At 38.9% G+C, this 27218-nt stretch overlaps 1 protein-coding gene across 7 annotated transcripts in view; it reads right to left on the bottom strand.

The window, feature by feature from the left end:
• Positions 1 to 27218, bottom strand: part of Herc1 (HECT and RLD domain containing E3 ubiquitin protein ligase family member 1) — a 154047-nt gene that overhangs the window by 14007 nt on the left and 112822 nt on the right. For 4 of the 7 annotated variants that reach the window (XM_027411294.2, XM_027411293.2, XM_027411298.2 and 1 more), the window contains exons 44-69: positions 26587 to 26807; positions 25386 to 25654; positions 24602 to 24654; positions 23776 to 23976; positions 22762 to 22936; positions 21763 to 22033; positions 21435 to 21648; positions 20267 to 20523; positions 18923 to 19050; positions 17636 to 17763; positions 16387 to 16587; positions 15653 to 15783; positions 14408 to 14607; positions 13891 to 13996; positions 13014 to 13160; positions 12559 to 12660; positions 11289 to 11462; positions 10224 to 10517; positions 8722 to 8787; positions 8424 to 8549; positions 7406 to 7544; positions 5840 to 6021; positions 5074 to 5229; positions 3777 to 3899; positions 2874 to 2976; positions 585 to 754 (exon numbers count right to left, since the gene is read on the bottom strand). In XM_027411294.2, coding sequence (XP_027267095.1) covers positions 585 to 754; positions 2874 to 2976; positions 3777 to 3899; positions 5074 to 5229; positions 5840 to 6021; positions 7406 to 7544; positions 8424 to 8549; positions 8722 to 8787; positions 10224 to 10517; positions 11289 to 11462; positions 12559 to 12660; positions 13014 to 13160; positions 13891 to 13996; positions 14408 to 14607; positions 15653 to 15783; positions 16387 to 16587; positions 17636 to 17763; positions 18923 to 19050; positions 20267 to 20523; positions 21435 to 21648; positions 21763 to 22033; positions 22762 to 22936; positions 23776 to 23976; positions 24602 to 24654; positions 25386 to 25654; positions 26587 to 26807 — 4337 coding nt within the window. The remainder of the gene's footprint in view (positions 1 to 584; positions 755 to 2873; positions 2977 to 3776; positions 3900 to 5073; positions 5230 to 5839; positions 6022 to 7405; positions 7545 to 8423; positions 8550 to 8721; positions 8788 to 10223; positions 10518 to 11288; positions 11463 to 12558; positions 12661 to 13013; positions 13161 to 13890; positions 13997 to 14407; positions 14608 to 15652; positions 15784 to 16386; positions 16588 to 17635; positions 17764 to 18922; positions 19051 to 20266; positions 20524 to 21434; positions 21649 to 21762; positions 22034 to 22761; positions 22937 to 23775; positions 23977 to 24601; positions 24655 to 25385; positions 25655 to 26586; positions 26808 to 27218) is intronic. The other 3 variants (XM_027411299.2, XM_027411296.2, XM_027411297.2) reach the window with 3 other exon arrangements.

The raw sequence follows: 27218 nt of genomic DNA, 5'->3' as shown, positions 1-27218 counted from the left end.
ATAAAATATACAGAGACACCAGGCCTCTGTTCTTAGTAGCAGCAAAGTATTCAACATCAGTGGGGAAGACCTTGTCAATGCCTAGCCAGGGAATCCCCAAGAGCCTCTTCTTCATTAATCTTCCTCTCATCAAGACCACAGCAACCACAATTATGAGCAACTTCCTGGTTTGCTAATACAGTTATGAGAATGTAAGTGCTCACTAAGGTTACTGTGAATAACAGACCTCGAATATCAGGGTCTCCGATTCAATGGACAATCAGATCAGAGATTTTTGGGAGAAGGTGAGGATGGCTCTGCACATGAGCTGAAAACTATGGTAGAAGCATCTATCTCAAAATTTCCTGCCAAAATCTTTATCTTCCATACACAGATACACAGAGGGACCAAGCACATGAACCTGCAGACTTTCATATTCTCTTCATTTCCATTCCTGCATTTACTCCTGGGACTACTGGGGATGACAAGACTTCCTGTACAAACGAAGGATTCTCCTGCACAATTGTTATAAAATATAACGGTATGCCAATAAGCAACAGTGTTAGATTTCTAAGGCATGAAAGGGCAGCAAGCATGACATTTACCTGCCCTTCTGAATTGCTTCCCCAGGCATAAACATCTCCAGTTGATGCCAAAGCAAGTGTGTGTTCAGCTCCAACTGCCACATCTTCAATGACCACTCCAGCCAGGACAGGGATTTGCTGGGGTCGATTGTGATTTCGGGCACGTCCCTCAGGTAAGCCTATCAAGCGGTCTGAAAGATAGCAAGAGGAAATTTATGATGGCACCACCCTGAAGTCTGTGTTTTGTAACAGGTCATTAACATTTTGTATTAGAATGTCAATGATGTATGTAACTCACTGGGGCAAAACCTGCTATTTCAGCAAAATATACCACTTTCAGTAAAAAGTCTGAGGTATTCCTGTATTTTAAAGAAAATTAAAATTAAAGTCCGTATTTCAAGCCAAGAGGCTTTTCAATATTCTCATAATAAAAGAACTGGCAGCCAGGCAGTGGTAGGCGCATGCCTTTAATCCCAACACTCGGGAGGCAGAGGCAGGTATGTCTCTGTCTACAGAGGCCAGCCTGGTCTACAAAGTGAATTCCAGGACAGCCAGAGATGTAACACAGAGGAACCCTGTTTTGAAAAACCAAATGCTCTTCCCTGCAAAAAGAACTGACACATATTCAACAAGGCCTTCAAGTTTCTTGTTTTCTTAAAAAAAGATGCCACTCAACCTGTTTCAGCCTTAACTACCCTGCTTCTCTCTTAACCCCTGTTGCTCACATCCTCTAGGCATGGCATCTGCCATCTGACTTCCACTTGCACGGCTTCCCTAAAACTGTTCCTGCAAACCATGTGTTGGTTCCTGCCTGCTTTCTGCAGTGGCCTCTCAGATTCTGGCCCATGGGAATGACATATAACTATCTGATAATATGGCCCAAGTCCCCCAGTTCCCCACAGACTCTTCACAACACTCACTGATAAGCTATTCAAAAGTACCTGCCCTAACATTCCCTAGAATTCTACTCTAGTCTTCACTCTACATGTTCTCCTGGGCTTTTTAAATCCTATGACTAAAGTTCTACCTACTACCACTATGTAATCAATGTCCTAACCTAGTTCTGTAAACCCAGTCTCTCTGGAGTCCCAGATACAAATTCCCAATAGCCCGCTGGATCACTCTACACATATATCTAGAAGACAAGGCCCCATATGGTAGCTACAATTTGGACATATAATGGTCCCAAAGGTTCATGTGTGTCGAAGCTGTGGTCTCACACTAGTGGTGCTATTGAGAAGATGGTAACTTCATCAGTGATTCTTCCACAACTGAATGGTTACTATGAGGTGGGACCTGGTTGGAAGAAGTGGTAATTGGAGGCATATCTTTCTTTTTCTTTTTTAAGCATTTATTTATTCAATTAAAATATTTATTTTCATTTTATGTATATGTGTAAGTACCTGCATGTATGCCTAGTGCCCATGCAGACTAGAGGGTGTTGAAATCCCTTGGAATTAGAGTTAGAGATGGTTGTGTACCACATGATATGCATGCTTGGAACCAAAACCAGGCCTTTTATAAAGGCAGCAAGTGCTATTAACTGTTGAGATATCTTTTCAGCCCCTTATTTATTTGCTTCTTCTTCCTCCTCCTCCTCTTGTGTGTGTACACATACATGCCATACTATGTATGTAAAGGTCAGAGGACAATTATTTCTTTTTTCCAACAAGTGATTTCCAGGGTAGAACTCAGGTCTCAGGCTTGGCAGCAATTGCCTTTACACATGGCGCCATCTTGTCAGCCTGGAGGAATGTATCTGAAGGATATAACTTGTCCTCAGACGTTTCCCCCTCCTCTCCTCTCTTCTTCACATCTACCTGAGGTGAATAGCTTTGTTCCACCATTCTCTTCTCCCAAGAGATTTTATTTCTTCATGAACCCAGAAGCAATGGAACCACAAAACTACAGACTGAAACTTCTGAAACCACAAAACAAAACAATCTTTCTCCCATTATGTCAGGTATTACATCATACTGATGAAAAAGCAAACTAAACATAATGATTAAAGCTAAGTTCTTTCCCCTAAGTCAGCTCATTCCTTATCCCTCTCTCATACCATCCTCACACACCTCTCAGTCTCTCTAGCCTGACAGCAACAGAAAGGAGGAAGAGCTCTCAGCAGGGGTTCTTCTAGCAAGAGTGAAGGCTCTCACATGAGCTTTAATGGAGGGGAGTTTGTCCTTGAAACAAAATTCATCAAATAGGAGCAGAAAGTAGCAAGAGAACAAGGGTCACGTGGTAAACACTACCCAGAATTCTCTATAATATACATGCATAGAAGGCAATGTAGGCTAGAAGATACCTTACCTTGACCGAAAGTATACACGTGACCATCCTTGGTCAAAGCCACAGAAAACTGAGTTCCACAAGCAACCTTTTTAATTCCAATTCCACAAAGGACATCTACTTTCTGTGAAATAAAAGTATAAGGCATATGTTCAGAAGGAAGAACAAAACAAAAACTCATGGATTTTCCTACTGGCATTTACAACATCAAGTCGTGTCTTCAATGGAAAAGTCAATTGTCATTGGCTTGTTTTACCAAGTCATATCCCTAAAGATTATTTTCTGCTACTGCTCCAGGTTTTCTGCTTCTTTGCACCCCTATTTGAATATTCTTCAAAGCAAATATTAACATGTCACAGATTATAAATGATAGCAAACTGAACTTGAAAACAAAGTTGTAATTCATGCCATGATGTTTTATTAAATATGTAAGGAAAGCCCACATAACAAAGCCACACAGAAGGTCTGCAGAAACAAGAAACCTAAAATGAGAATAACTATTCCTAGTTTGTTTTATATGCACTCATTTCTTATATACATATTTGAAAGATGCACAACTCAGTGGCAATAAGCTGAAACAGTAGCTGCTGGCAGAGTTATAAAAATCTACCCATGGGTCTCTCCCTAAGGACCCTGTTGGTCTGGTTTCTTCTATACATGGAACACAGTCACACAGCACTTGGCCTGTCTGCAGAGACAGAGGCTTATCCTTGCAGAATGTTTATATACATTCTACCTTAGTAATGGCTTATTTAAAGGTCAAGATCTAGAATGGTGGACATTTGAGAATAAACAACTGAAGGCCTTAAACACTCATCACAAAATACTGTGCAAGCTAAAGCACTTCCAATTTAAAATAGGAACCGATACAAGTAAAACCTAATTTCTATTGTATCAAAACTGAAATTCAAGGCAGTAACTGACCTGGGGGGAAGATTTTGCAGTAGAATTTCCTAAGCCTAGTTTTCCATAGTCTCCATCTCCAAATGCCCACACCATGGAGCCATCTGCTGACACTGCCAAGGTGTGGTTCAGCCCACAGGCCACCTGGAGAAACAACAGAGTATTTAGTGAGCAGATCATCTGACCTGAACACAAGGTCTGTTTCCAGAACTTTTTTTCTCTTCTTGACTGAAAAATCTCATGTGTTGTTTCCCAAGATTCTTACTGGCTTTGGTAACTGCTCCAAATGTAAACCCAAACACATTAACTAGAATTCCCAAGATACTTAAAGAATAATTTTCTTCAAAGTAAAATCCTTATCTGTACCTACCTAAGAGCATAAAATTACAAAAGGCAGGGTTAAAAAGTACATATAACCAGGCAATGTTGGTATACGCCTTTAATCCCAGCACTCGGGAGGCAGAGGCAAATGGGTCTCTGTGAATTTGAGGCCAGCCTGGTTTACAGAGAGAGTTCCAGGACAGCCAGGGTTGTTACACAGGAAAAAAAAAAGGGGGGGGGGGCTACGTGTAACTCAGATATACTTATTCACTCCACAGGCTGTCTCAGCAATGACATAGGAAAAGTCAAGACATCTTACCCACTATTGAGAGACATTTTCAATGTATTTATGCACAGAGGGAAAAGTTCAGCCTTCTAACTCAATGCTGCCACACAGGAGCAACAAGAAAGTTGTACTGTGTAAGGCAGTTTTTTCATTGTTGTTGTTGTTTGCTTGTTTGTTTGAGATAAGGTCATGATACATAACCTAGGTTATGCTTGAACTCTTGATTGGTTTCGGTCTTTCAAACGCTGGGATTATAGGTTTGTGTCACCATAGCCAGCTTTTTTTTTTTTTTTTTTTTTTTTGGTTTTTCGAGACAGGGTTTCTCTGTGGCTTTGGAGGCTGAACTGGAACTAGCTCTTGTTGTAGACCTGGCTGGTCTTGAACTCACAGAGATCCACCTGCCTCTGCCTCCCGAGAGCTGGGATTAAAGGCATGGCCACTGTCTGCCATAGCCTTTTAAAAGACTTTATAGCAAGGTGTGGACAGTGTTTGTTAAACAGTCACATCTAAAAATTAGGAGCCAAAAAATGTGAATTTTTTCACATTGGGAAAAAAATCATGAAAAAATTATAAAGTATGTCACACAAAATATACAGAGGTTAAATGCAACTAGTGATTCTGGTCTTTCTAACAGAAGAACATATCTAAGTGCAAACAGAAGAGATAAGAAAATTACTATCAACTAGAACATCATATTGACTTATGCCATGCCTGTCCAATCTGATATCCCTCCAGTGCAGTCACTCGTTCTGGAAGTTTTTTGTTAGAGGTGTTTCCAAGACCCAAACGACCATAGTCACCATTCCCAAAGGTGAAGAGTTTGCCATCTGATGTTACCACTGCTGAATGCTTGAAGCCACAAGACATCTAGGACAGAATCAAGGAGAAAAAGGCTTTTTAAGAAGAGACTAGGAAAGAAGCTAGTCACTTTTGGTTATGAATGTAACAATATCTTGACCTACAAGTGAACCTCAGCAGGTTTAGGAAAACTAAGTAGTCCCTGGAATAACTATCAGTACTCTTGGCTATATACACTGACTGAAGGAGATAATGAGTAGAAAAAGTTGTAGTAAACCTCAGGGTGCTATGTAATTTTATGATTTTATGGTAGATCACTAGTTGATTTAACAGACATGCACAACCCTTTGCAACAAAAAGGATGGGGTTAAATAAAAGTTTCCCTTCTACCTAACAAGAACTGTGAGGTAAGACCGAATCCTGTGGTGTTTTCAAGAGCCTTGCAGCATCATATCCTGGACCAAGTTAGATGGCTGGGAAAAGCTAAGTCCATTCTAAAATTAAAATCCATTTAATTCCTGAAAAGCTCAACAATGAGCTGAGCCTTCATAACCAAAAATAGGGTGATACACTGCTCATGGAATCTGTTTTATACTATTTCTTGTAACTAAACTTCAGAATGCTATTTAGTAACTCCATATTCACATTCAAAGGCAAACATATCCACACCATGCCTGACCTGCACCACTTCTTCTCCTTGTAGAGCCTCTATCTGCCTTGGCCGACGTTGCCTGTCGCTGTTCCCATGGCCAAGTTTGCCATAATCCCCATCACCCCAGCTAAAGACTTCACCACTTTCTGTCAGGGCCATTGAATGTCCATCAGAGCCACAGGAAGTCACCAGCTGGGTCACCACAAAGCCTAGAAGGGAACAAAACACAAGAGGTATCAAACAGTAAAATGTTGCTCTTGTAGCTGCTATAGGATGCCCTCAGATTTGAAAAGCTTCAAAATGGTACTGTGGAATAACAAATATTTAAATCTTTTTGTTTGTTTGTTTGGGTGGTTTTTTGAGACAGGGTTTCTGTATGGCTTTCGAGCCTGTCCTTGCACTAACTCTTGTAGACCAGGCTGGTCTCAAACTCACAGAGATCAGCCTCTCTTTGCCTCCCAAGTGCTGGGACTAAAGATGTGTACCACCATCACCCAGCACTTTTTTTTTTTTTTTTTTTTTTTTTTTTTGGCATGAGGCTTTATTGTAGTTTAACGAGCTAACCCCTTGTTAGCTTGAGTTTTTCATCCACCCACCATGGCATGGTGGAGGGCTAGGAAAGATGACCCACCCAGCACATTTTAAATCTTTAAATCAAATTTATAGACATAACCTGGCAAAACTGAGAGCAGTCATACAAAATGATGAAGATGAGGGAGGATAAGAACAGCTGTTACAGCCACTAAGGGTGATGATATTCTAGCCACTCCTATAAATGCTTGATAAGGATTGTCTCATTTCTCCTTTAACCGATCTAGGAGACAGACACCAACATTCTCATTTTCTACAGTTGCAGAGATTGAGTTGCAAAGTGGTGTAGTGGTTATGCAAGGTTCCAGAGCCAGAGAGAACAGGTAGGAACCCAAACTGTTTCGCCATCCACACAGCAGCACTCTGCCACCCAGTTCTGCAGGAATTTCCTGTCAACTTATGGTATATATGTCTTAAGTAGAAGCATTACTTGGAGTTCCCTGTGTTCTCCATGGAACAGACATGCTCACCTTACAGCCTGTGAGCCAAATACATCCTAAGATAGCCAGAGATGTAGCCTAACATCTTTGCAGATGACAGCATGTCACAATGTTCAAAGGCTGAAGAACTCTTATTGCAAGCTTTGGGATCCATGAGACCCTGTAGCTGTTTCTCTTGAGGTATTCTTTCTCAAGTCACACAGAATTCTGCCAGAGCTGCCCTTTAAACTCTCCAGCATCGCTGGAGATTTTCATGTGGACTGTTTTATGTTAATGAAACATACGAATGACTAGCTAATTACAGCTTAACAATTTTGGAGAATTTGTTTACAATTTTAAAACATTTGGTTTTCCTTGAGTCTCAAATACATAACTGCTGCTGGATTCTAGCACTCCTACTTGTGAAAAAGCTTAAAATGTGGAAATTAGGGCTGTATGCATTATCTAACTAGAATCCAAACATAAGCAAACCCCCATGGGTTTACCAACTTGAGAGGAGTTCCAGTAGATGCACACAGTCAGGTCACAGTTTCTAACAATTTTAAATTCAGGGTAGCCTCACCTTGCAGGGCTGAAATAACAGTCAGTACATGAAGGTCATCTGAATTTCCTTGCCCTAATCTGCCATAACTTCCTTCACCACAAGCCAACACTGTGCCATTGGCCTGGATGACAAAGGTACAGTTCTGACCACATATAACCTAGTATAAAACACAGAATAAAAAACATAATCCTTATTTGGGTCAAACATGATCAAGATATACAGTGTACATGCATGAAATTATCTAAGAATAAGTAAAAACATTACCTCTCCATTACCCTTATTGTTCATCTCTAACTTCAGACATTTTAGGTGATCCCATGTACCCAAGGAAATCTCTACCAGTTCTTTTCTCTTTGCACCAAAACAGAAAAACTGGTCTACCTGTGGCTTCCCTATAACCTTTGATTCCTATAATCCTGAAAACAACCAAGGCACACATGAGTCCCACTGGACTGAGATAATTCATGAGATTCCAGCTAACTGTGCACAGCTAAACAACACAGATAAAAGAAGAAAGAGGAAAGGTGATAGGGAACATTTAATAATAGAAATGGTGTAGAAAGTGGCAGAAACTGGAGGGGACTAAAAGAGGGAAGAGCAGTGAACTCAGGGGACAGCTTAGGTAGAAGAGAACTGAAGTGAAATGAGTGGCCTCAAGGGTAGTTTGGGGACACAGTACCATGACTATTAGATGGAGAGAGGAGTATCAATAAAGTCTGGCTAAAGATCCTGGGTAGCTCATGGTTCCCACAGAGAACAGTGATTAAGATTAGCTCAGCTTCCATAAATATATACTGCACTGGCCTAATACATTGTGATATTAATTCACTATACTTGGAAGCAAGAAAAATTTAGAAATAAAATTTCTTGTGTACAATAAAACCTTAGCAAGCTTTCATTCTGAGACCCCACATAAAATGAGGTTCTTTAATGATACACCACAATAGACTATGAAACTGACATGCTTCAACCCAAAGCAAGTTACTGACAACTGGAATTCCCGAATTTCTTCTCTATTCTTAACTCTGCTAGTTACCTGTTGGGCCTGTGAGAATGAAGGAGCTGTAGCTGGTACCATTACATTTCTTCCAGCCTCCGCCAGCTGTCCGTGCCTGCCAGCACCCCATAAGTAGACATCACATTTACCTCCCAGGTGCCAGTCCTAGAAAACCCACAGGCACCTAAAGTTAGGATCATCCAGCTGCTCAAACAAATACATACTGAGCACAAGCATGTGACAACCACTACAGGAAACAGAAGGACACAGAAACACATGCATTTATAATCAAAAGACTGACTGAAACCCACCACATAGTAATCTTATTTTTACTGACCTCAGGCCTGGAAGTTGCCCAAGACATAATTTGTTCATCCATGCCATTGATCCACTTGCTGTTATCCTGCAAGACAGAGCACACATCACAACCAATGATGCCTTGTCAGGACTTAATCTGCTCCTGATTAGTGATAAAGAACATGGTAATATTAGGACAAGTCAAGAATAGCTGTTCTTATTTTATTTTTAAAAAGACAAGGTCTTGCTATGTTGCTCAGGTCAGTTGGCTTCAAACTCCTGGTTTCAAAATTCTCTTGCTTCTTCCTCTTAAGAAGTTGGGGCTACAGGCATATGCCACCCCATCCAGCAAGTCCAATGTTATAGTAATTTCAACTTGCTTTTGCATTCTAATATTTACTTTAATTATATACTTTCACTATCACTGTAGCCTTGGCTCAATGCTAACCATTTGGTGTTGGAGAGTAGTTAAGAGCTCAGTAGTTAAGAGCACTGGCTGCTCTTGCAGAGGACCCAGGTTCAATTCCCAGCAACCACATGACAGCTCACAACTGTTACTCCAGTTCCAGGTGACCCAATAACCCATGGCAAAATACCAATACACATAAAATAAAATAAAGAAGACCTGTTTTTTTTGTTGTTTTTTTAAAGCTAATCATTCATGTTTACTGAGTAACTATGGATGCAAAGCCATATACAAAACTTACTGCTTCCCTAGATTCTTTATCTAGTTTAGTGGGTAAGTCTCATCATTGTTTTGGGCTTCAGTTTCCATATCTATAAGATGGTATTAGGGCCAAATGGGGTTCAAAAAGACCTGTTATACTCTGTTCTATTCTATTCTATCCTATTCTATTTCACTCCTCTCAATTCTATTATTTGTATCTGGTGCTGGTGCTGGGGACTGAACTCAGGGGCCTTGTACATGTCAGGCAGGTGCACTGAGTATAACATCCTCAACACCATGGAAGACATTTCTTGATTAAAAACGATGTAGTGAGGTAACTTTCCTCAATTCAGTTATCTGTTGTTGTATTTACATTTTTATGTTCAAATGTTGGCATACATAAACCTCAATTAAGGTTATGTCAGGTGCTTGCTTGTACCTCCTACATTGGCATTTTGCCTTCATCACCATTTCTATAGCTAGACACTATCAAATACAGTAAAAAAAGAACAACACCGAATGCTCATCTGTATTCTCACTGATACACTAGTATCACTAGTATGTTTAAAGTGTGTAGTAAATCATAATCTCTAAAGTGGCATAAAGCTCACAAAGTAACCAAAAGAAAACTAAAAATATGAATGATTAATGCACTTGGCAAGTACCTACAGCTGAAGGTAACAGAAAAGTATGGCACTATATATGAGGTCAGTAGATTCAGAAGGGCTCTGTCACCAGAGACTTGGTAGAAAAGTATATTCCATTTACTATAAGGGCATGTCACTAGCCAGTCAAGCCAGCAAGGAAACTGTGGCATACCAAGCAGCCACGATGCAATCTCCACTACAAATAACAGCAGATCATGCCTCACTTACCATGAGGAGTACCAGCTCATCTTCAGGAACAGGCTCTAGATCTGGGACAGTAAATGACTCTGGAAACTGTGCTCCATTGGTCAGGGCTTCTGCAGCCTTGATGGTGGTTGAGAAGCATTCTAACCAGGCCCACTCATTTGGATTCCAGGATGCAGGATCAGGGAGGCAGCTCTGATGGTGTGGCGGCACTGGAGGGCTGCACAACAGCTGATCCAGATGCAGCCCCACAGCAAGGGAAGCCAGACACTGCATGTAGGGGCTATGAACAAGCTGGTCACCACAAACCACATGAGGCTAAGAAAAGAAAATGACATGTTAACGAGTGTGTGTCAGATATTCTGAATAAACTTATGTTATGAAAGCTTACCGAGCCAGCAAGAGAATTCTACATATTCTTCATTCAGTTTTCTCAAACATCTTATATATGTATAGTAACATAAAACCATATACTACATTCATCAAAACTAAGAAACTTATGCTGGCAAAATATTGCCTAGACCTCAGTTTTATTTGGTTTTGCCACTCATATCCTTTTTTTGTTTCAGAATCCAGTAAGGGCTCTCACTGGCTTGTGTGTGTGTGTGTGTGTGTGTATTTTTTCCTGATTACAAACAAGGTCGATAACAACTAAAATCACAAAGACCTAACTCCTCTTACATTTTTTCCTTTACCAAGAAAACCTTGGTAGTCATCAAAGACAAATTCTCTTTTTTGGCCATCTTTAATCATGGCAGAGCAAATCTATCACAGAGACCATGAAAATTAAAACCAGGCAAATTCTTCAGTGACATTAACTGGATATAGAGTGAATAAATAACCTGAAAAAGGATTTATCAACACTACAAAATTTGGGGTTATAGTTTCATTTTACTCAGGTGAAAATAAAGAAAGAATTGGCTTAAGACTACTGAACAACTGTGTAGGAACACGTGACTTCATTTCTGTCCCAATAGCTGCACTTATTTCCCTCAAACATCAAGTCCCTGTTGGATGGTAGAGAGGGGAGTAAGGTGGGATCCAAATTCCAAAATACAAGGTATTAGGGAAGTTAGAGCCACGAGTTACCTTTTCATAGGCATATTGTTCTTGAAGCATCATGGGTAGCCGCTCCAGAAACGCTCTCATGCAGGGAGCCATGTTTAATCCCAGAATACCCTGTTGTTTGAGAGCTGTTCTACAGGTTGCTAAAACATGATTGGCAGAAGCCCATTCTGCTGTACAATTCACAACCAAAACATCCTGATGAAAAATAAATCATGCTATATGATTAATTTGTTTAAATAAAATATTTAAAAATCATGCCATTACCATTCAACCTGAGAAATTCTCTCCAGTAATTGGATTAAATTCTTTTCCTTTTTATATACAAAGAGCTGTCTATGGAACTTTAAGACATCCTAATTTTGTTTAAGTAAAATGAATTAAACAAAACAAAAATCATGTGAGCCACCTTAACAAATTTTCTTTAAAAACAATGTCAATTATCTGCTGGTCATAGGACTTGTAAGAGTAGGCATGCAGTGCACTTCACAAATCTGACATAATTACAGGAACATTAGTAGAAATAAAAATAGATTCCTCAGGAACACAATGTAACAGCCCAGAACTACCCTATTCTATGTAGTAGGCTCAATGGCTGTTTGTACTGTTTGGGTGCTACACACTATATTGCTAATCTTAAAAAACAACGTAGGAATGGTTAGTTTTTATTTTTACTTTTAGTAGGATCATTCACAAAGGATTATAGCTTCTTTTAACACCATTTAAGCACATACAATGTAAATCAAACTGTACACTGGCTTTGTTCTTTGATAGTATGACAACCGCCATAGGGTAATACCATACATTACATTTTATTCACAGCAGGATGGTTAGCACTCTTACTAGAATCTTAAATTGCAAAGCCATGATATATTTTGGACTCTTAAATATTTCTGGATGGTTTTTCCACAGAATATTCTTTTGAGATAGTTTTGTGCTGTCAAAATTCATGTGAGAAAATCAGGATCTATTTGTATCTTCCAAAACAATAAATTAAAAAAACAAACAAACAAATCAAGCACTTTCTTTGATTTTTTTTTTTTTTTGTGCAGCATATTTTTTTTTTTTTTTAAATCAAGCACTTTCAGCAAAGCCCAGGTACAGCAGAAAGAGGACAGGATAAGAAAAGGGCATGCCCATTCCTAACTCCCTTCTACCATTAAATAGTTGCATTATCTTGGACAAGTAATAATCTTTCAGATAGCATTGTCTCTCTGTGAAGTGAGGGGCTTGGACTGTAATTTCTAAAACGGCTCTAGTCTCATCCAATGGTTTGTTGTGACTGTAATGTTACCTTTGATCTATTTGAGCAGGCAGCTACCCCAACTTCTGGAATCCATACTGTGGTCTGAATAGCTCCAGAGCCTATGACAACAGTTTGCAAGACAGAGCCATCCTAAAATGAGATATATTTATCAATACTCATTTCCTGACTTTAGGCATTGCTGACACAACATCTGTTACTTTACATTCACAAAATATACATTGAAAATTATAACTGAGCTAAATTTAACAACATTGACTTTATAACCCACTTTTTACTTTAAAAATACTTATCAGTAAGAAAAACCAAGGGACAGGTTGGTTCTATAGATGACTCAGCAAACAGAATCATCTATATAGTAGCTTCTTCATTACCTAAGACACTGTTACATGGAATATTCTTGAGATTAGTTAACTTCTGTTATCTTTGATTCAAACTAATATAAAATGTATCTTAACATTAGAGAAAAAAATCTGTGTCCTTACCCTTAAAGACCAAATGTTCATCAGCCCGCCAAGTCCACCAGACACCAAGGCCAACCCATCAGAACTGAAGGCCACAGTCCGAACAGGAGTGATGTGTCCCCGCAGCTGATAAACACACTTGGCTCCAGCCGATTTCCTACAGCCATCCTATAATTCATTGTTTTGAATATGTATTACTTTAAAAATAATTTACAGGTTCAAGATTCATAGTTCACTCTTGGAAATTTTACATTACAGTAGTATGAAACTGGGGATTGGGGTAGAGATACTCTCTTCCAAAAAGTTACTTAACTTGATAAACAATAGAACAGCAACCTGGTTCTGTTTCTGTAGTTTTTGGTTTCATTGTTGTTTGTTTTTTTGAGACAGGGTTTCTCTGTGTAGCTTTGGAGCCTGTCCTGGCACTTGCTCTGGAACTCAGGCTGACCTCTAACTCAGAGATCCGCCTGCCTCTGCCTCTCAAGTGCTGGGATTAAAGGTGTGCCCCACCAACACCCAGCCTGTTTCTATACTTTTTATAACTAATTTTCTGTTTCTTGTTTTGTTTTGTTTTTTGAGATAGGGTTTCTCTGTGTATCCCTGGCTATTCTGGAACTCACTCTGTAGACCAGGTTGGCCTCTAACTCAGAGATCCACCTGCCTCTGCCTCCCGAGTGCCAGCTAAATGATAGGAGGGAAGTGCCACAGAAAGACAGAGTGTTAATGGCAGTGTCCTTGACTTGAAAAAATTACACAAACTTGAGAGAGCATACAAATTACTACAATTATTTACATTGCCCTGATAGATCATGTCCTTCAGGAATAGCAGTAAATGCTTTACTGAGGAGGAGTTACTGTATTATAGTTTCAGATAAAGTGTTAAACTATCACACATTACCTGACAATTTGATTCCTGATCCCACCATCCTTCTGAGCAAGTCATACTGGTCTGTGTGGTATCTTGTGGAATACGCCAAACACATACTAAGCCATTCTGACAGCCACTTAAAAAAAAAAATTACAAAAGGAGAATATACCAAATGAAAATTTGAAAATCTGCTTTTTACTTCTTTTAGGTAACTTTTAAGAAAATTATTTATTTTTATTTTATGTGCATTGGTGTTTTGCCTGCATGGATGTCTGTGTGAGGATGCTAGATCACCTGGAACTTGAGTTACACACAGTTGTGAGCTGCCATGTGGATGCTGGGAATTGAACCCAGGTCCTCTGGGAGAGCAGCTGGTGCTCTTAATCACTGAGCCATCTCTCCATCCTTCTCTCAGGTAATTTTTATGGTGTTGCACATTATAAAAATAGTAACAGACACTAAATCGAGATTACTGGGAAGTCATACTACTGTAAGTAACAGTCTACACTACCATAAAAACCAACACCCACACAAATTTATAACATACGTGGCCATCAGTAACTGCAACTTGGATCCTTTCCCTGGAAGGCTGCACCAGGCAATGCCATTTACAGTGGATGGATGGCAGAGTGAATGCAGACATCGCCAGCATCCTGAAACAGGTCCCCAGAGTTTCACATTTTCTTCTTTGGCACATGTCATAAGAATATGGCCTGTTGGGTCCCATTTCATACTAACAAGAGTCTCCTTAAAATGGCAGGGAAAAAAAATCAGAATACTCGTTTCACAATAAGAATTTGTGGATGGAATTCAGTTGCTTTAAAATCAAGGTTTTTATATGAATTCAATATTTCCATGTCATTCTTAATCTTATTCAACTTGCCTTTTAATATAGTCTATATTATATATCTATACAATTAAAGCTGAATAAGTGTTATGTTAAATTATGAAAATCTGGCTCTGAAGAGATACAGTACTTTTTCTTTGCATGTGTACATACTGAACCATTTTATCAACTGCTAATCATTGCAATGTGAAAAGGATGAAAAAAAACAGAAAGGAAAAAAAAAATCCCTCACCCCAAATTAGTAAAAATGCTTAGGAGAGACTAGGGCATGTTTTGTGTTTATATGTCTTGATCACTGTGCTTTTCTTTTAATGTTTTTATAATTTTAATTTATGCAAATTTGTGTTTTGCCTGCATGCATGTCTGTGCACCATGTGTGTGCCTGGTGCCTGTAATGACCAGAGAGGGCATAGGAATCCCTGGAACTGCAGTTACAGATGGCTGTGAGCTTCCATGTTAAACGCTGGTAATTGAACCTGTATTATAACCAGTGCTCTTAAACTTTGAACCATCTCTCTAACCCTCTGCGGGTTTTTTGTTTTGTTTTGTATTTTTGTGACCATCCTTCCATACTTCCCAACTCCTATTTTTTTTACTTTTATGTCACCTGCCTGAATGACCTTGTAAACATCAGGCCTGGAAATCTCTGAGGAAACACCTTTCCATTAGTGGAAGTTCTGGTATTAATGGAGATACTCTGGACAGGGGATATTCCTAGGGCACTGAGATTTCATGTGTTTGGTTTTATTTTCCTTTTGTAGTTTGATTTATTTAATTTAAACACAGATTCTTCCATGTGAACACAGACACAAAGACTTTATGTAACAACAGGATATTAAATCATAAGTGACCAATGTAAAATATTGTTGAAGATACTACTACCAAACAAAATTACAATAAAAAAAAAAAAACAAGAAAAGCAACCATCAAGAAGATGGCCTTTACCTTATGTGCATCAATAAGAACAATGCCTCCTTTCTCAAGTGGTTCTTTTGTTCCCATTAACAATTTTCCATCAAAATATCCTACTGCAAATGGTCTGTCTTCACTGAACCACGCAATGCAAGTGACAGATACTACCATGTTAAAAACACACAAAAAGGATGGATTTGTCATTATCTTGACACACAACTAGGTACTCTGAAAGAGATCTGTGCTACCACCATCACAGTAAGAAAACTTCCACATAGCTCACAAACTAGAACCTGCAGCCTAGAGCCCATTCAATCTACTTTAAAGAATGTCATTTATGAGCGAAAGAAATGGCCTTATTGTTAACATTTCATTCTTTTCCATGAAGTTGTTAAAAAAAAAAAGAAAGACACTAACAATTTGGTTGGTATTAAGGCACTGTACCAAATTATTAACAACTTGTTTTAACCAATAATTTTCTCCCCTCTTGACAGCTCTAACTTATATTTGGATCCTGATATAAATGTTTAATCATTCACACAAAGGATGAATGACTAATGTGCTTTAACAAAATGAAATTTCCCTTTGTCAGAAAGATACAGTAAGGGGTAGGAGAGAAATAGATTTCAATTCAGTTACTAATTAAAATCAAATACCTAGTGGAAATTTTAGAGAACAAACCCAAAAGCAACATTCACTACCATTTATACTCAATCAAAACCCTTTTTGTCTATCTGTCTACTTCCTTGACTAGTGTAACTTCTTACCATCCTTTCGATAGCAGTGTTCCAGTTCTCGTCGGTGCATAGTGGACACATCAACAACTTCAATCAGTCCTAGAGACCCGTCCATCCGTCCCACCAGCAATAACTCTGGAGACTCTCCTGACCAGGCTGTAGCTGGACCTTCTTCTGGCCAAGCCAGGGCAGACACCCAGTGTGGCTGAATATCTACTAATCCTTTTCCTCCTATAGTGTGAGAAATATTAACGCACCTTCATTTAACTCTTAAAAAAGGAACAAGTGCCAGGTATGGTGGCACACATCTTTTGTTTTGTTTTGTTTTGTTTTTCAAGACAGAGTTTCTCTGTGTAGCCTTGGCTGTCATAAAACTCTCTGTAAACCAGTCCTCAACTCACAGAGAACCGCCTGCCTCTGGCCCTCAAGATGCATGCCACCAGTTGGGTGGTAGTGGTGGTGGTGGTGGTGGTGGTGGTGGTGGTGGTGGTGGTGCACGCCTTTAATCCCAGCACTCGGGAGGCAGAGACAAGCAAGATCTCTGTGAGTTCGAGACCAGCCTGGTCTACAGAGGGAGTGCCAGGATTGGCTCCAAAACTACACAGAAAACCCTGTCTCAGGCGGGGGTGAGGGGGGTGGGGGGGACCGTTAAGGCAACTGAGACGGTTTTGTGGGAAAAGGCCCTTGCTACTAAGCCTAATGACCTAAATTCAATTCGTGGTGGTAGAAGGAGAAAACGTCTTTAAGTTGTTCTCTGACCTCCACATATGCACTGTGTATGTGTACACCCACATAAATAAATACATGTAAAAATACCTAATAAAAATTTTTATCTGTCAGGATGGTGTGCACACCTTTAACTCCAGCACCTGGGAGGCAGAGGCAGGCAGAGTTCAAGGCCAGTCTGGTCTACAAAGTGAGTTCCAGGACAACCAAGGGTGTTACACAGAGAAACCCTGTCTCAAAAAAACAAAACAAAATAAAAAATTTATCTTTGAGAGAAACATAAATGAAAGAGCTATTTCAAGTTACTGAAAATTACACAGCTTAAAACATAGCAACTAACACCTTTCCTCAAGCCTGCTTACTGTTGCATTAAAAGAAGAAGCTTTGATTTACAACAGCAGGTATCTGAAACTTCCAGAAAATGCTTCCTGTGCATAGCTGTTAACAGTTCATAGATTTACAGGTAAAGAGAAGCCAAGCTCCTGCTTGGCCTCCAAGACTGAGTGAGAGGAAGGCTGAGCTGCATCCACTGCAGTATTCTCAGGACTCTTACCATTAACTTGCCAGATGTTCACCATCTTCTCCAAAGCCCCAGCAAGGTATTTGCCACTGATACTCCAGGAAACAGGTGAGAAGCTTGGGTCGCTGGGTGATCCAAGGCTTTCCTCTGCATCCCCTTCCCTAAAATGCAACAGATGAGAGTGTAATTTCCAAATCCCATTTCTAAATTCAGTAAACTAGATTTCAAACCTAAAAGCAAGGGTTGCATACAGGCTAGTTATCATAAGATTATTCTTAATCGTCAGGTTTTGTCATCATAGAGATGATGTCAACTATGAAAGAACAATGCTTCAATGACTTCTCATAATTAGGACAGAATTTGTCAGCAAAGATATTCAGAACTGTTATGGGCTGAAGACAGGTACTATTCAGAATACACAGATTTCTGTATGCCTAATTCATACAGAAGGTCTCAGGAAAGGAATGCCCAAGTAGAGAAAGGAACTTCACCAAATTCTGTAACCAAATTAGAATCAATCTAGTTGTCTATCAACAGATGAATGAATAATGAAAATTTGGTGTTATAAAAAAATGGAACAATATTCAGTTCTAAATAAAAATTTATTACAAAATTTGTAGGAACATTAATGGACTTAGAATGTATAATAGCAAATAAGATCACACAATCTCAGAAAGAAAAAAACCACATGATCTCTCTCATATGTGGAATCTACCCAATATAATATATGCAAACAAACATACGTAGAAATATATAGTAGAAAAGAGAACAAAAAGGCTAAATATTAGGAGGCGAGGAAAGACTAAATGTAGGTAATGGGCACGAGTTTTAAAGGAGTATATAAAGCCAACTGTGTTTTAGTTCTAACTATTAATGGTATGTGCCATCACTGCCTGGCTTGTGTGATTTTTCTTATTTGAAAGTTTCTTTATAATAAAGTTTACTAAATCAATTTAAAAAGTAAAAAGAAATAGGTACAACAAGCTACAGTACTGTAAAAATGCAACATGCTGATACAAAACAATTACTCTAATTCCCAAATAACCACTGAAGACTGATGAAAAATAGTATATTATTCTATATAAACATGTATTTGTTAGTAGGCCCTGTTCTAACTTTTAATGAGTCTAAATAGAGTTTAAAGTTTTATTTTCTGAATGGTAGTACCATGGAAAATTAAACATACACTCTGGGGATTTATAAATACTATTCTAAAAGAAAAATCTTTAGAGCTTTAATGAGAAAGGACTATGTTAACATATCCAGGATGAGGCATGCTAAAGACTGCCTCAGCTTTATGCCAGTGGAACAAGCACTTACAATCTATTGAACACACAGGTCTGTTGCAATGAGTACTGCTTCTTGGTAACATTCCATACCCGAATAGTGCCATCATTGCCACTTGTAGCCAGTAGGCCTTTTTTGTTACACCAAACACAAGTCATTACCTAGAAAAGTTAAGATAGATAAGCCAAGTCAAGTTTTGATTTAAAGGACTTCATCATTTGAAGTTCTATAAAAAAGTTATCTACCTACATGGGGGAGGGCCGACTTTGATGATTCCCCCATGGAAAGTCTCACCCTCCCTGGGGAGAGGATGGGGGGAGGTTGGTGAGGGGACATGGGAGGATGGGAAGGAGAGGGAACTGGGATTGGTATGTAAAATAAGATTGTTTCTACAAAAAAAAAAGCTCAAAAAAAAGTCCATGAAACTGTAAAAACATCCATGATGTAATATATACATGGTTTCCTTTTCTAAATGCCTTGTAAAATATATATTTGAAATACAGCTTTAAAGTACTATGCCCAAACTCCTTCAAATTATTTGAGACCTATTAAAATCTTTTTAAAAATTTTTTTATTTTATTTTTTATCACATCTATGTGTGTGTGTGGCAGAACACATATGTTCAGTAAACATGTGGTAGCCATATTTTGGGGAGTCAGTTCTCTCCTATAGTATGGGTTTCCCTGGGTCACCAGTCTTGGGTGGTAAACACTTTTACTCAATGAGCCACCTTAAAGGTTCCCTACTAAAATCCTAAAACTGAATTAAACTAAATGTTTAATTCAATAAAGACAAACATTCAAACATGCTGAGAAGGAATGATTCTAAGAGGCAGAGCACACACATTTCTCATATTCCTTCCATATGGCACTGGTGTTCATGTGGACTTCCCAAGGGACTGAAGATGGTTCAGTGGCTACAAGCCTGTACCACTTTTCACAGAGGACCCAAGTTTGGTTCCCAGCACCCACACTGGACAGTTCACAAACTCCAGCTCCAGGGGCATCCAATGACTCTGGCATCCATGGGTACCTGGACTCACACATACAACCCTTGCATGCACCATATTTAAAAAAAAATCTTGAAAGAATTTTAAATATATATTCTAAAAATAATACAGACTATGCAGTGATTTTTAAATTAATTAATACATATCAGTACTTGCTTCTTAAAAATTTAGAGTCCCACTAGATTAGTCAGCTACAATAGGATAAGCCGTCATTTTTTTAGGAAGTGATTTCTGTCAACCCATACACAAAGAAACTAGAATTGGCAACTACTTAGGCAAATCTTGGTAATCAAGCGACACAATAAAAGAGACCTACATTCTGAGCAGTCAGACAGGTAATTAACACACCTTATATTCAAAATACATACTCTGTTTTGATGAGCCTCCAACTTGATAAAAGAGCATTTTCTGAGATCTCCTCCCATGTCAGCGAGTGTTTGTGGAGCAGTTTGGTTGTCACGGTCATGTGCAGCAAGAGTGCGCACAAGTTGTTGAGCAGCCCATTGCCTATGCTGTGAGGACAGCCTAGAGGAGAGGCAGCAGGCTGCCAGGGCATTAGCCAGCTCCAGAGGGCCTACAGCAGAAGGATCATAGGAAGGATGGGCATACAATTGGGCAATAAAACCTGCTTAAACAAAACAATGAAATGATGCCCAGGGTGAGAGTTGGTTGTGATGAACAAACAAAAATGGGTTAACCCATTTCTTTTATAAATTAGCTCTTTAAAGCAATTATTTTACTAAGTTATGCATATGCGATAAATTATTTATCTCACACTAAATCTATAATAAATCTGATTCATTGCAAGTGAGTATCTTATTATACACGAATAAATAGTCCTTGCTCTAAAGACTTAAACTGGGGAATACAGCAGAAATCATTTTCTAGCCTATACAAAGGCAATGGTCCTTAAGAATAACAACCTAGTGCCTGCTACTTACAGAGCACCTTAGCAGGGATATAACCAGGGTTACAGCTCAGTGAGAGAGCACTTGATCAAAACACACAAGGCCCTGGGTTCTAATATTCAGCACCAAATACAGGAATAGTTTTTTAAAATGGACCTTAAAAATGGACCTAAACAGCTAGTCAAGGAACTAGATCAATGGATCTCAAAGTCCACTAATCTCAGCTAAATGTTCTTGACTGAAGCAAAGGTTAAATAGTAATTCAAGTAGTCCTTTCAAAGTGTTATCTTAAATACTACCTTTATTTAAATTGTATTAAAGAACCCTACCATTTAAATTGATTGAAGCCATTACCCATAACCACACTAATTGGTCCATTTTTCTAATACTCATTTCCATGTCTGTATAGAACTGTAAATCCCAGCGTCCAAGAGCCATAGGGAAGATGACTGCAGGTGTAAGGCCAACCTGGGACTATATAGCTAGACGCCACTGCCTCAAGTACCAAAGCTATCTCTATAATTCTTTTATGTCCTAAACTTAAATACATACAACAATGCAAACCCACATCTCTTAAAACATGAATCAAGTCAATTAGAAGACAGTACTCAAATAGAATGAAACCTACCTTTCTTTTCTACTTCTGACTTATCATAGTTAGGTCTCAGTTTGGCCCCTTTGTCTGCCAATAATGCCACAAGGGCTTGAGTTACAACAAAGTTTGGGGAGGTTACAAGTTTATTTTCTTCAGCAATCCCACGGAGAAAGCTTGGTAGAAACTTCCGCTGAATTGGATCATCAACTGTGGTGAGATTGACACCTGTTGCCGCAGAAATCAAGTTCTGAAGAGGTAATTGGGACAAACAATTTAATTTTTACATATTTCTGGAACAAAAAGATTTAATTTCAAAATGTTCTTTACGAGTCCCTGGGCAGGAATGCCCAAAGCTGCCTACCTGTGTACACAGCTGCACCAGCAGCTTTGCAGCACTTGGAGTATTTGATGCCAGGCATCCCACTGCTGTGCTCAGGTAGGCCAGGCAAGAAATGGGCTTGCTGGCCTTGCTGTGCCCGCCTCGAGAACGTTCTGAGGTGCTTGCCATGGCAGAAGGGCTGGTGGAAAGGCCAGCTCTCCCTGCCGCAGCTAAGCACATTAACCGAACCAGTGTACGGATATCTGTTAACCCCAGAGACTCAAGACCTGCAGCCAGGCTACAACTGGAACCACTGCCAGGAAAAGAAAGCACTTCAGATAGATAAAGAAAACCGGCTTCTTAAAGGGCAATTTTGCATCTCACATACATACCATTCTTATCATCAAAAACAAAAATCAAACAAAAGCTATGCCATCATTAGTCACACATGTCCTTATATCAAAACATGATGTAAAACTGAAATGGTCATCTAAACTTTTTCTTTATAGTGAATATTGTATGTACTGAGAGTTACCACTAAACTGGAATATGACATTAGAAATGTTCACAGAGCCTGAATTTTCAGTCTGGAAATCCCCATGCAGCCACCCTCTAGATCAAGAAACAGAACTCTACCTCAGAAGCTTGCTGGGGGCTCCACAAAGCCACTGTGCCTTTAGAAGTAACCACTGTCTAAGGTCTAAAGCTATTATGTTAGCTTTGCCTATTTTTAATCTTTATATAGCATGAGTTCTACAGAAACACTCGTTCACTCTTTAATTTTTACCTAGTATCAACTGGAACAGCTTAGTTTCCAATTTTTGGAACAACAACAAACAAGATACATAACTGACTCTGTTACTAAATTGGTATTCTCTCAACCTAAAAAGCATTAACTGAATAAATACCAATAATGACAAAGTCTAACCTATGTTCATTCAACAACATATTTTCTAGTTTTGAAAACTCTCCCATATTCCCTCCAAGACTCCTGTGTGAAATACCTCAGAAGCTAAAGGCATCACTTGACACAGTACTTACCTGACTGAGAGAAGAGAAAGTGCTCGCATGACCATGGTTCTGGCCAGAAGGACTTGAGCTGCAGCAGTCACTCTCCTTAAAGCTACCACTCGGTCATGAGGGTTTGCGAGGGCTGCTGCCTGCTCTCCTAATGTTACTCTTCCAGAGGAACTCTTTTCCACAGAGCCATGGCAACCTGAAAGCAGGATTTTGTTCAGTTCTCTACAAAGTAAGATAAAGTACCTGGACAGCTGAATTCTTTTACCTCATTTTACATAGGCTCTAGTCTACAAAGAAATACAGCAAGGCAATGTGTTTTGCTCACCTAAATGGAATTTCTAGCAGAAATTCTTTAAGATATTAAACTTGGAGATTTCTGAGTTAATAGGAGAAAATTTCCATTACATACATGTCTGTTTTTCTTCATTCTTATGTGTCACTTCTGATATTAACAGATATGGGAAAGGCATATTCTTTAAAAAATATTTTATTTTATGTGTATGAGTATTTTGCCTTCATGTATGTGTACCACATGTACAGTATCCAAGGAAGCCAGAAGAAGGTATCAAATCTCCTGGGACTGGAGTTACAGACATTTGTGAGCAGCCATGTGGGAGCTGGGAACAGAACTCAGGGACATCTTACAAGAGCAGCAAATGTTCTTAGCCACTGATCCATCTCTCCAGCCCAAGAAAAGATATAAACAAAACATGCTTTGAGTACACATAAAGAGCTAAGTCAATAATAGTGCCAATTTTAAATTTTGCTGTGTGTATATGGAAGGGCGGGGGTGCATGCACATGTGAATTTGGCCAGTCTAGTCAAATCAATGAGCTCCAATTAGGTGCAATAAAGATGTCCTACTGGTGGAAAAAACCTCATGTCAAATCGCTGGACTATACTCAGTGTCCCTCCCACCAATGGCTACAGACACTTGCTGGTGTGAAGTGGGGCTAAATCATTATTTTTACTATTTACCCAAGAAAAGTATTAAAATAGACAACAAAATCAATGACAATCAGCCCTTCAGCTCACCAATTTGCATCAGAGTCTCTTCCATACTGTTGGTTGCTGTGACCATTGCTACTGATGCTCCCAGGGGATCACTGTCAGGGAACTGAACTGGTTCTGGAACAATGCGCCGGTCATTTAAACCAAGTGGTCCAGCAAGCAATTCAAATTCTTCTTCACCTGTTAATTTTTCATCTTCATCAATATCTAACATGTCCCAATCTTCTGGAATATAAATAAATAAACATATGGAATGTAAATATAAACATGGCAGAGTTCTGCTAAGAGTGGTTATTTTAAGGTACATCCAAAATGTTTAAGTCAAAATCCAAGGCCCACAAAATGAACTATGGCACCATCTCCTGGACACCTGAGCAAACTGCATTCCTTAGGTATGTGAGACTACTGGAAAGGGAAGTGGAATCAAACCCATGGAAAGCAACATCAAATGTCGCAACTGATCATAGAGGGTTCAGTTAATAAACCGTCAAGCAAATGAGTGCTCCAAAAAAAATAAGCAACATTTATCTCAATGTTTTTTTTCCACAATTAGGATGGAAAAACTTCAAAATGTCACATTTTTTTTTTTCCTATTCTGGAAAAACACAAACGGCAAAAAAAAATTACCACTCTATAGTAAAGCTGACATTTGAGCTTGGGTTCTTTCTCCTGTGACTCTCAAGTGTGGAATGCTGTTATCAAGCAACCTCAGATGCACTTAGGGAAAGCTCTAGTTAATATGTACATAAACACAAACACACATGATGATAAAGTTTAGTAGCAGATGTTAAACAAGGAGCATACATAAGAATACATGTAAAATAAGGAAGCTCTCAAAACAAACAACTACCTTCATACACACTGTCCTGCTTGCCAATTAGATCTGGAGCTTGTCCCTTGTACCTGCACCAAACATGAAGAACATCGTGTTTTTATATACAAGTTAGTACCCCAATGCAAATTAAGTCATTAGAATATTGTAAGAGTTCATTAATAAAGCATCAAAAAGTAAAAGTGTCTTGTGTTATGGGACAAATGTAGTAAAAACTGCTGTATGCACACACATGCTTACAGATCAATGCTGCTTTACAAAAAAAAAAAAAAAAAAAAAACTGGGGACATTTCAATAACTCTTTTAATCAAACTCTGTCCTAGGAAGTGTCAAAGATTTAAAAGTTGCAGAGGTGAAGTATATAAAGTATAAAGTATACAAGTCTTTTTTTTTTTTCCTAGAAGCTCAACTAAACAGAACAGTATATTCTTAAACCAAGAAAAATATCTTAGTTAAGATGCCAGAAATATGTTGGAAAATGTCAATTTGAAGTCTTGACCCTACACTTTGGAGAATTAAGATGAGGACCCTGATCATAACCAGCCAAGATGCTAACAGTTAACACAGTCAAACTGCCATGAAGGGCCTGCTGCTATGCCACTACGCCTGCAGTCCCAGGACCAAAAACAGCTCCAAGATCTGCTGCAAATGGAATTCCTTGACCTCTATAAGTTCTGCCCCCAATTCAGTCGAAACTAATTCTTTACAATGAAGGGGGACACCAAACAAACATCCTATGTCTTTACAGAATGAGTTGTTCTCATTCAAGGAAGCTGGTGTATACAACACAATGTCAAGGTACCTTTCAGAATTTGTAGTCTTGGTTTTGGTCTTCAGAGCTAAGTACTTCTCCCTGCAGCTGCCACATAGCAGGTAGTATGGATTTCCACTCCCACATTCACCACCAAACCAGCCATCCACATAGGAGCCATTGCTGCGATACCCCTGGCGGTTTGCACTGCGCCCGCAGCCAGGGTGGTTCCTCTTCATGTGCTGATTGAAGCTGACGACGTTGCATTCACACAGTTCACACACCACAACTTCTTCCCTGTCTTCAGACTCACAAACATGCTGCACAAAATGATTTTATACCAAATTATAGTCAATTTAGCATTAGAAGTAGATTATTTGTGATATTAAACTAGCTACTTTTTAATATCCTATAACAGTGCAAGGATACCTGTTAATGCTACATAATTTTCTTTCAAATGAGAATTCAGACCACCCAATCTGAAGATATTCTTTCCTCTTTTTCCTTTGCTTAAACTATAACATTAAGAAGATTCTACTAAAAATAAGAATTCAATGATTTAAATCTGCCTCAAACCATAAAAACAAAACAAAACAAAAAACCCAAAAAACCTCCCTAGTGAAAATACTTTTTACCTTGCCATTAAACAAGAGCTATTTTCTGAATTTCTAAGATATTCCATTGTGATTCATTTATGCTATTAACCTAATCAAGCAGATAAAAGCTCATATCTATGAGCTTTTTAGTCTCCCTACTATAAAAATGTAATGCTAAATAATGTATATACATAAACCCACATGAACCTTGACCCTGGATGAAGGGTATTATAGGATGTGGGTAGCCAGTGGTTCTCCAAATGAGGCCTTACATTGATTAAATAGAATCTATAAAGAAGAAGAGCATGCACTCAGGTAGGAACGTGATTAAAGCAACCATGTTAGATAACTCAGCAGTATGTACTAGGGCCTAATGTCAAGTTTTGAAATCACTCTTCAACATCACAATGAAACAATTCCACATATGGCTCTAGTCATCTAGTCTGGGGAGAGAAGCAATAAATCACACACAGAAAGCAACAAGAGTCTTTCTTATCAGTTTGTAGGTATTAGAGCAATGCTCAAGCATTAAATACCCAAACCTCAGGATGAGATGTAAGACTTTTTTAACTCTAGGCAAGGCCGATGTTAGTAAGCTGTATGAACAGGAGGGCAGGAAAATAAGTCAGAGCAGCCCCCGCTGCAGTCACACACACCCAGGTAGGCCAATCCAGTACCTCTGGGATCCACATTCCCAGAATATCATTGTCACTGGTCAGGTCTTGTCCAAACATAGCTTCCATTGCTTCATCATCAAGATCAATTTCCAATTCCTCATCTAAATTAAAGTCATACAACGCCCCTGGGTCTTGCTGCAAAGATATTCCTTCTCTCCGACTTTGATTCCTGTGAGCCTGCACAGAGCGGTATAACCCCGCTCAGAACAAAACAAAAGAGGCATTTTATTTGCATGAATAAAATAATCTTGAATATTTCGCCAGTTCTTAATTGCCACACATGTAGGAGAGAACCTACCTCAGCTACTTCTTTGGATTCCAGGACATATACCTCAAATTACAACTACCACATGCTTCCTCATCTATAAAATATACTCTCTCTCAGACTACTTACTGGTAAGTTTAAATAACATGCCACATACAAAAACTTTATGTTATAAATATTGTATATTTATATTATTCCAACTGTTATTACTCTTCCAGGTTCATTTTTTAAAATTCAGCCTCTCTTCATTATATGGTAAATGCATAGGCTTATATTTTCTAGGCAAGTCTCAAATTTCTTTTTCATGGTTCCCATAAATTATTGAATCATCACTTATGTTTTAATA

The sequence above is a fragment of the Cricetulus griseus genome, chromosome 4 (assembly GCF_003668045.3).
Source record: "Cricetulus griseus strain 17A/GY chromosome 4, alternate assembly CriGri-PICRH-1.0, whole genome shotgun sequence".
NCBI classification, from domain to species: domain Eukaryota; kingdom Metazoa; phylum Chordata; class Mammalia; order Rodentia; family Cricetidae; genus Cricetulus; species Cricetulus griseus.
This window is presented reverse-complemented; position numbering and strand designations above follow the sequence as displayed.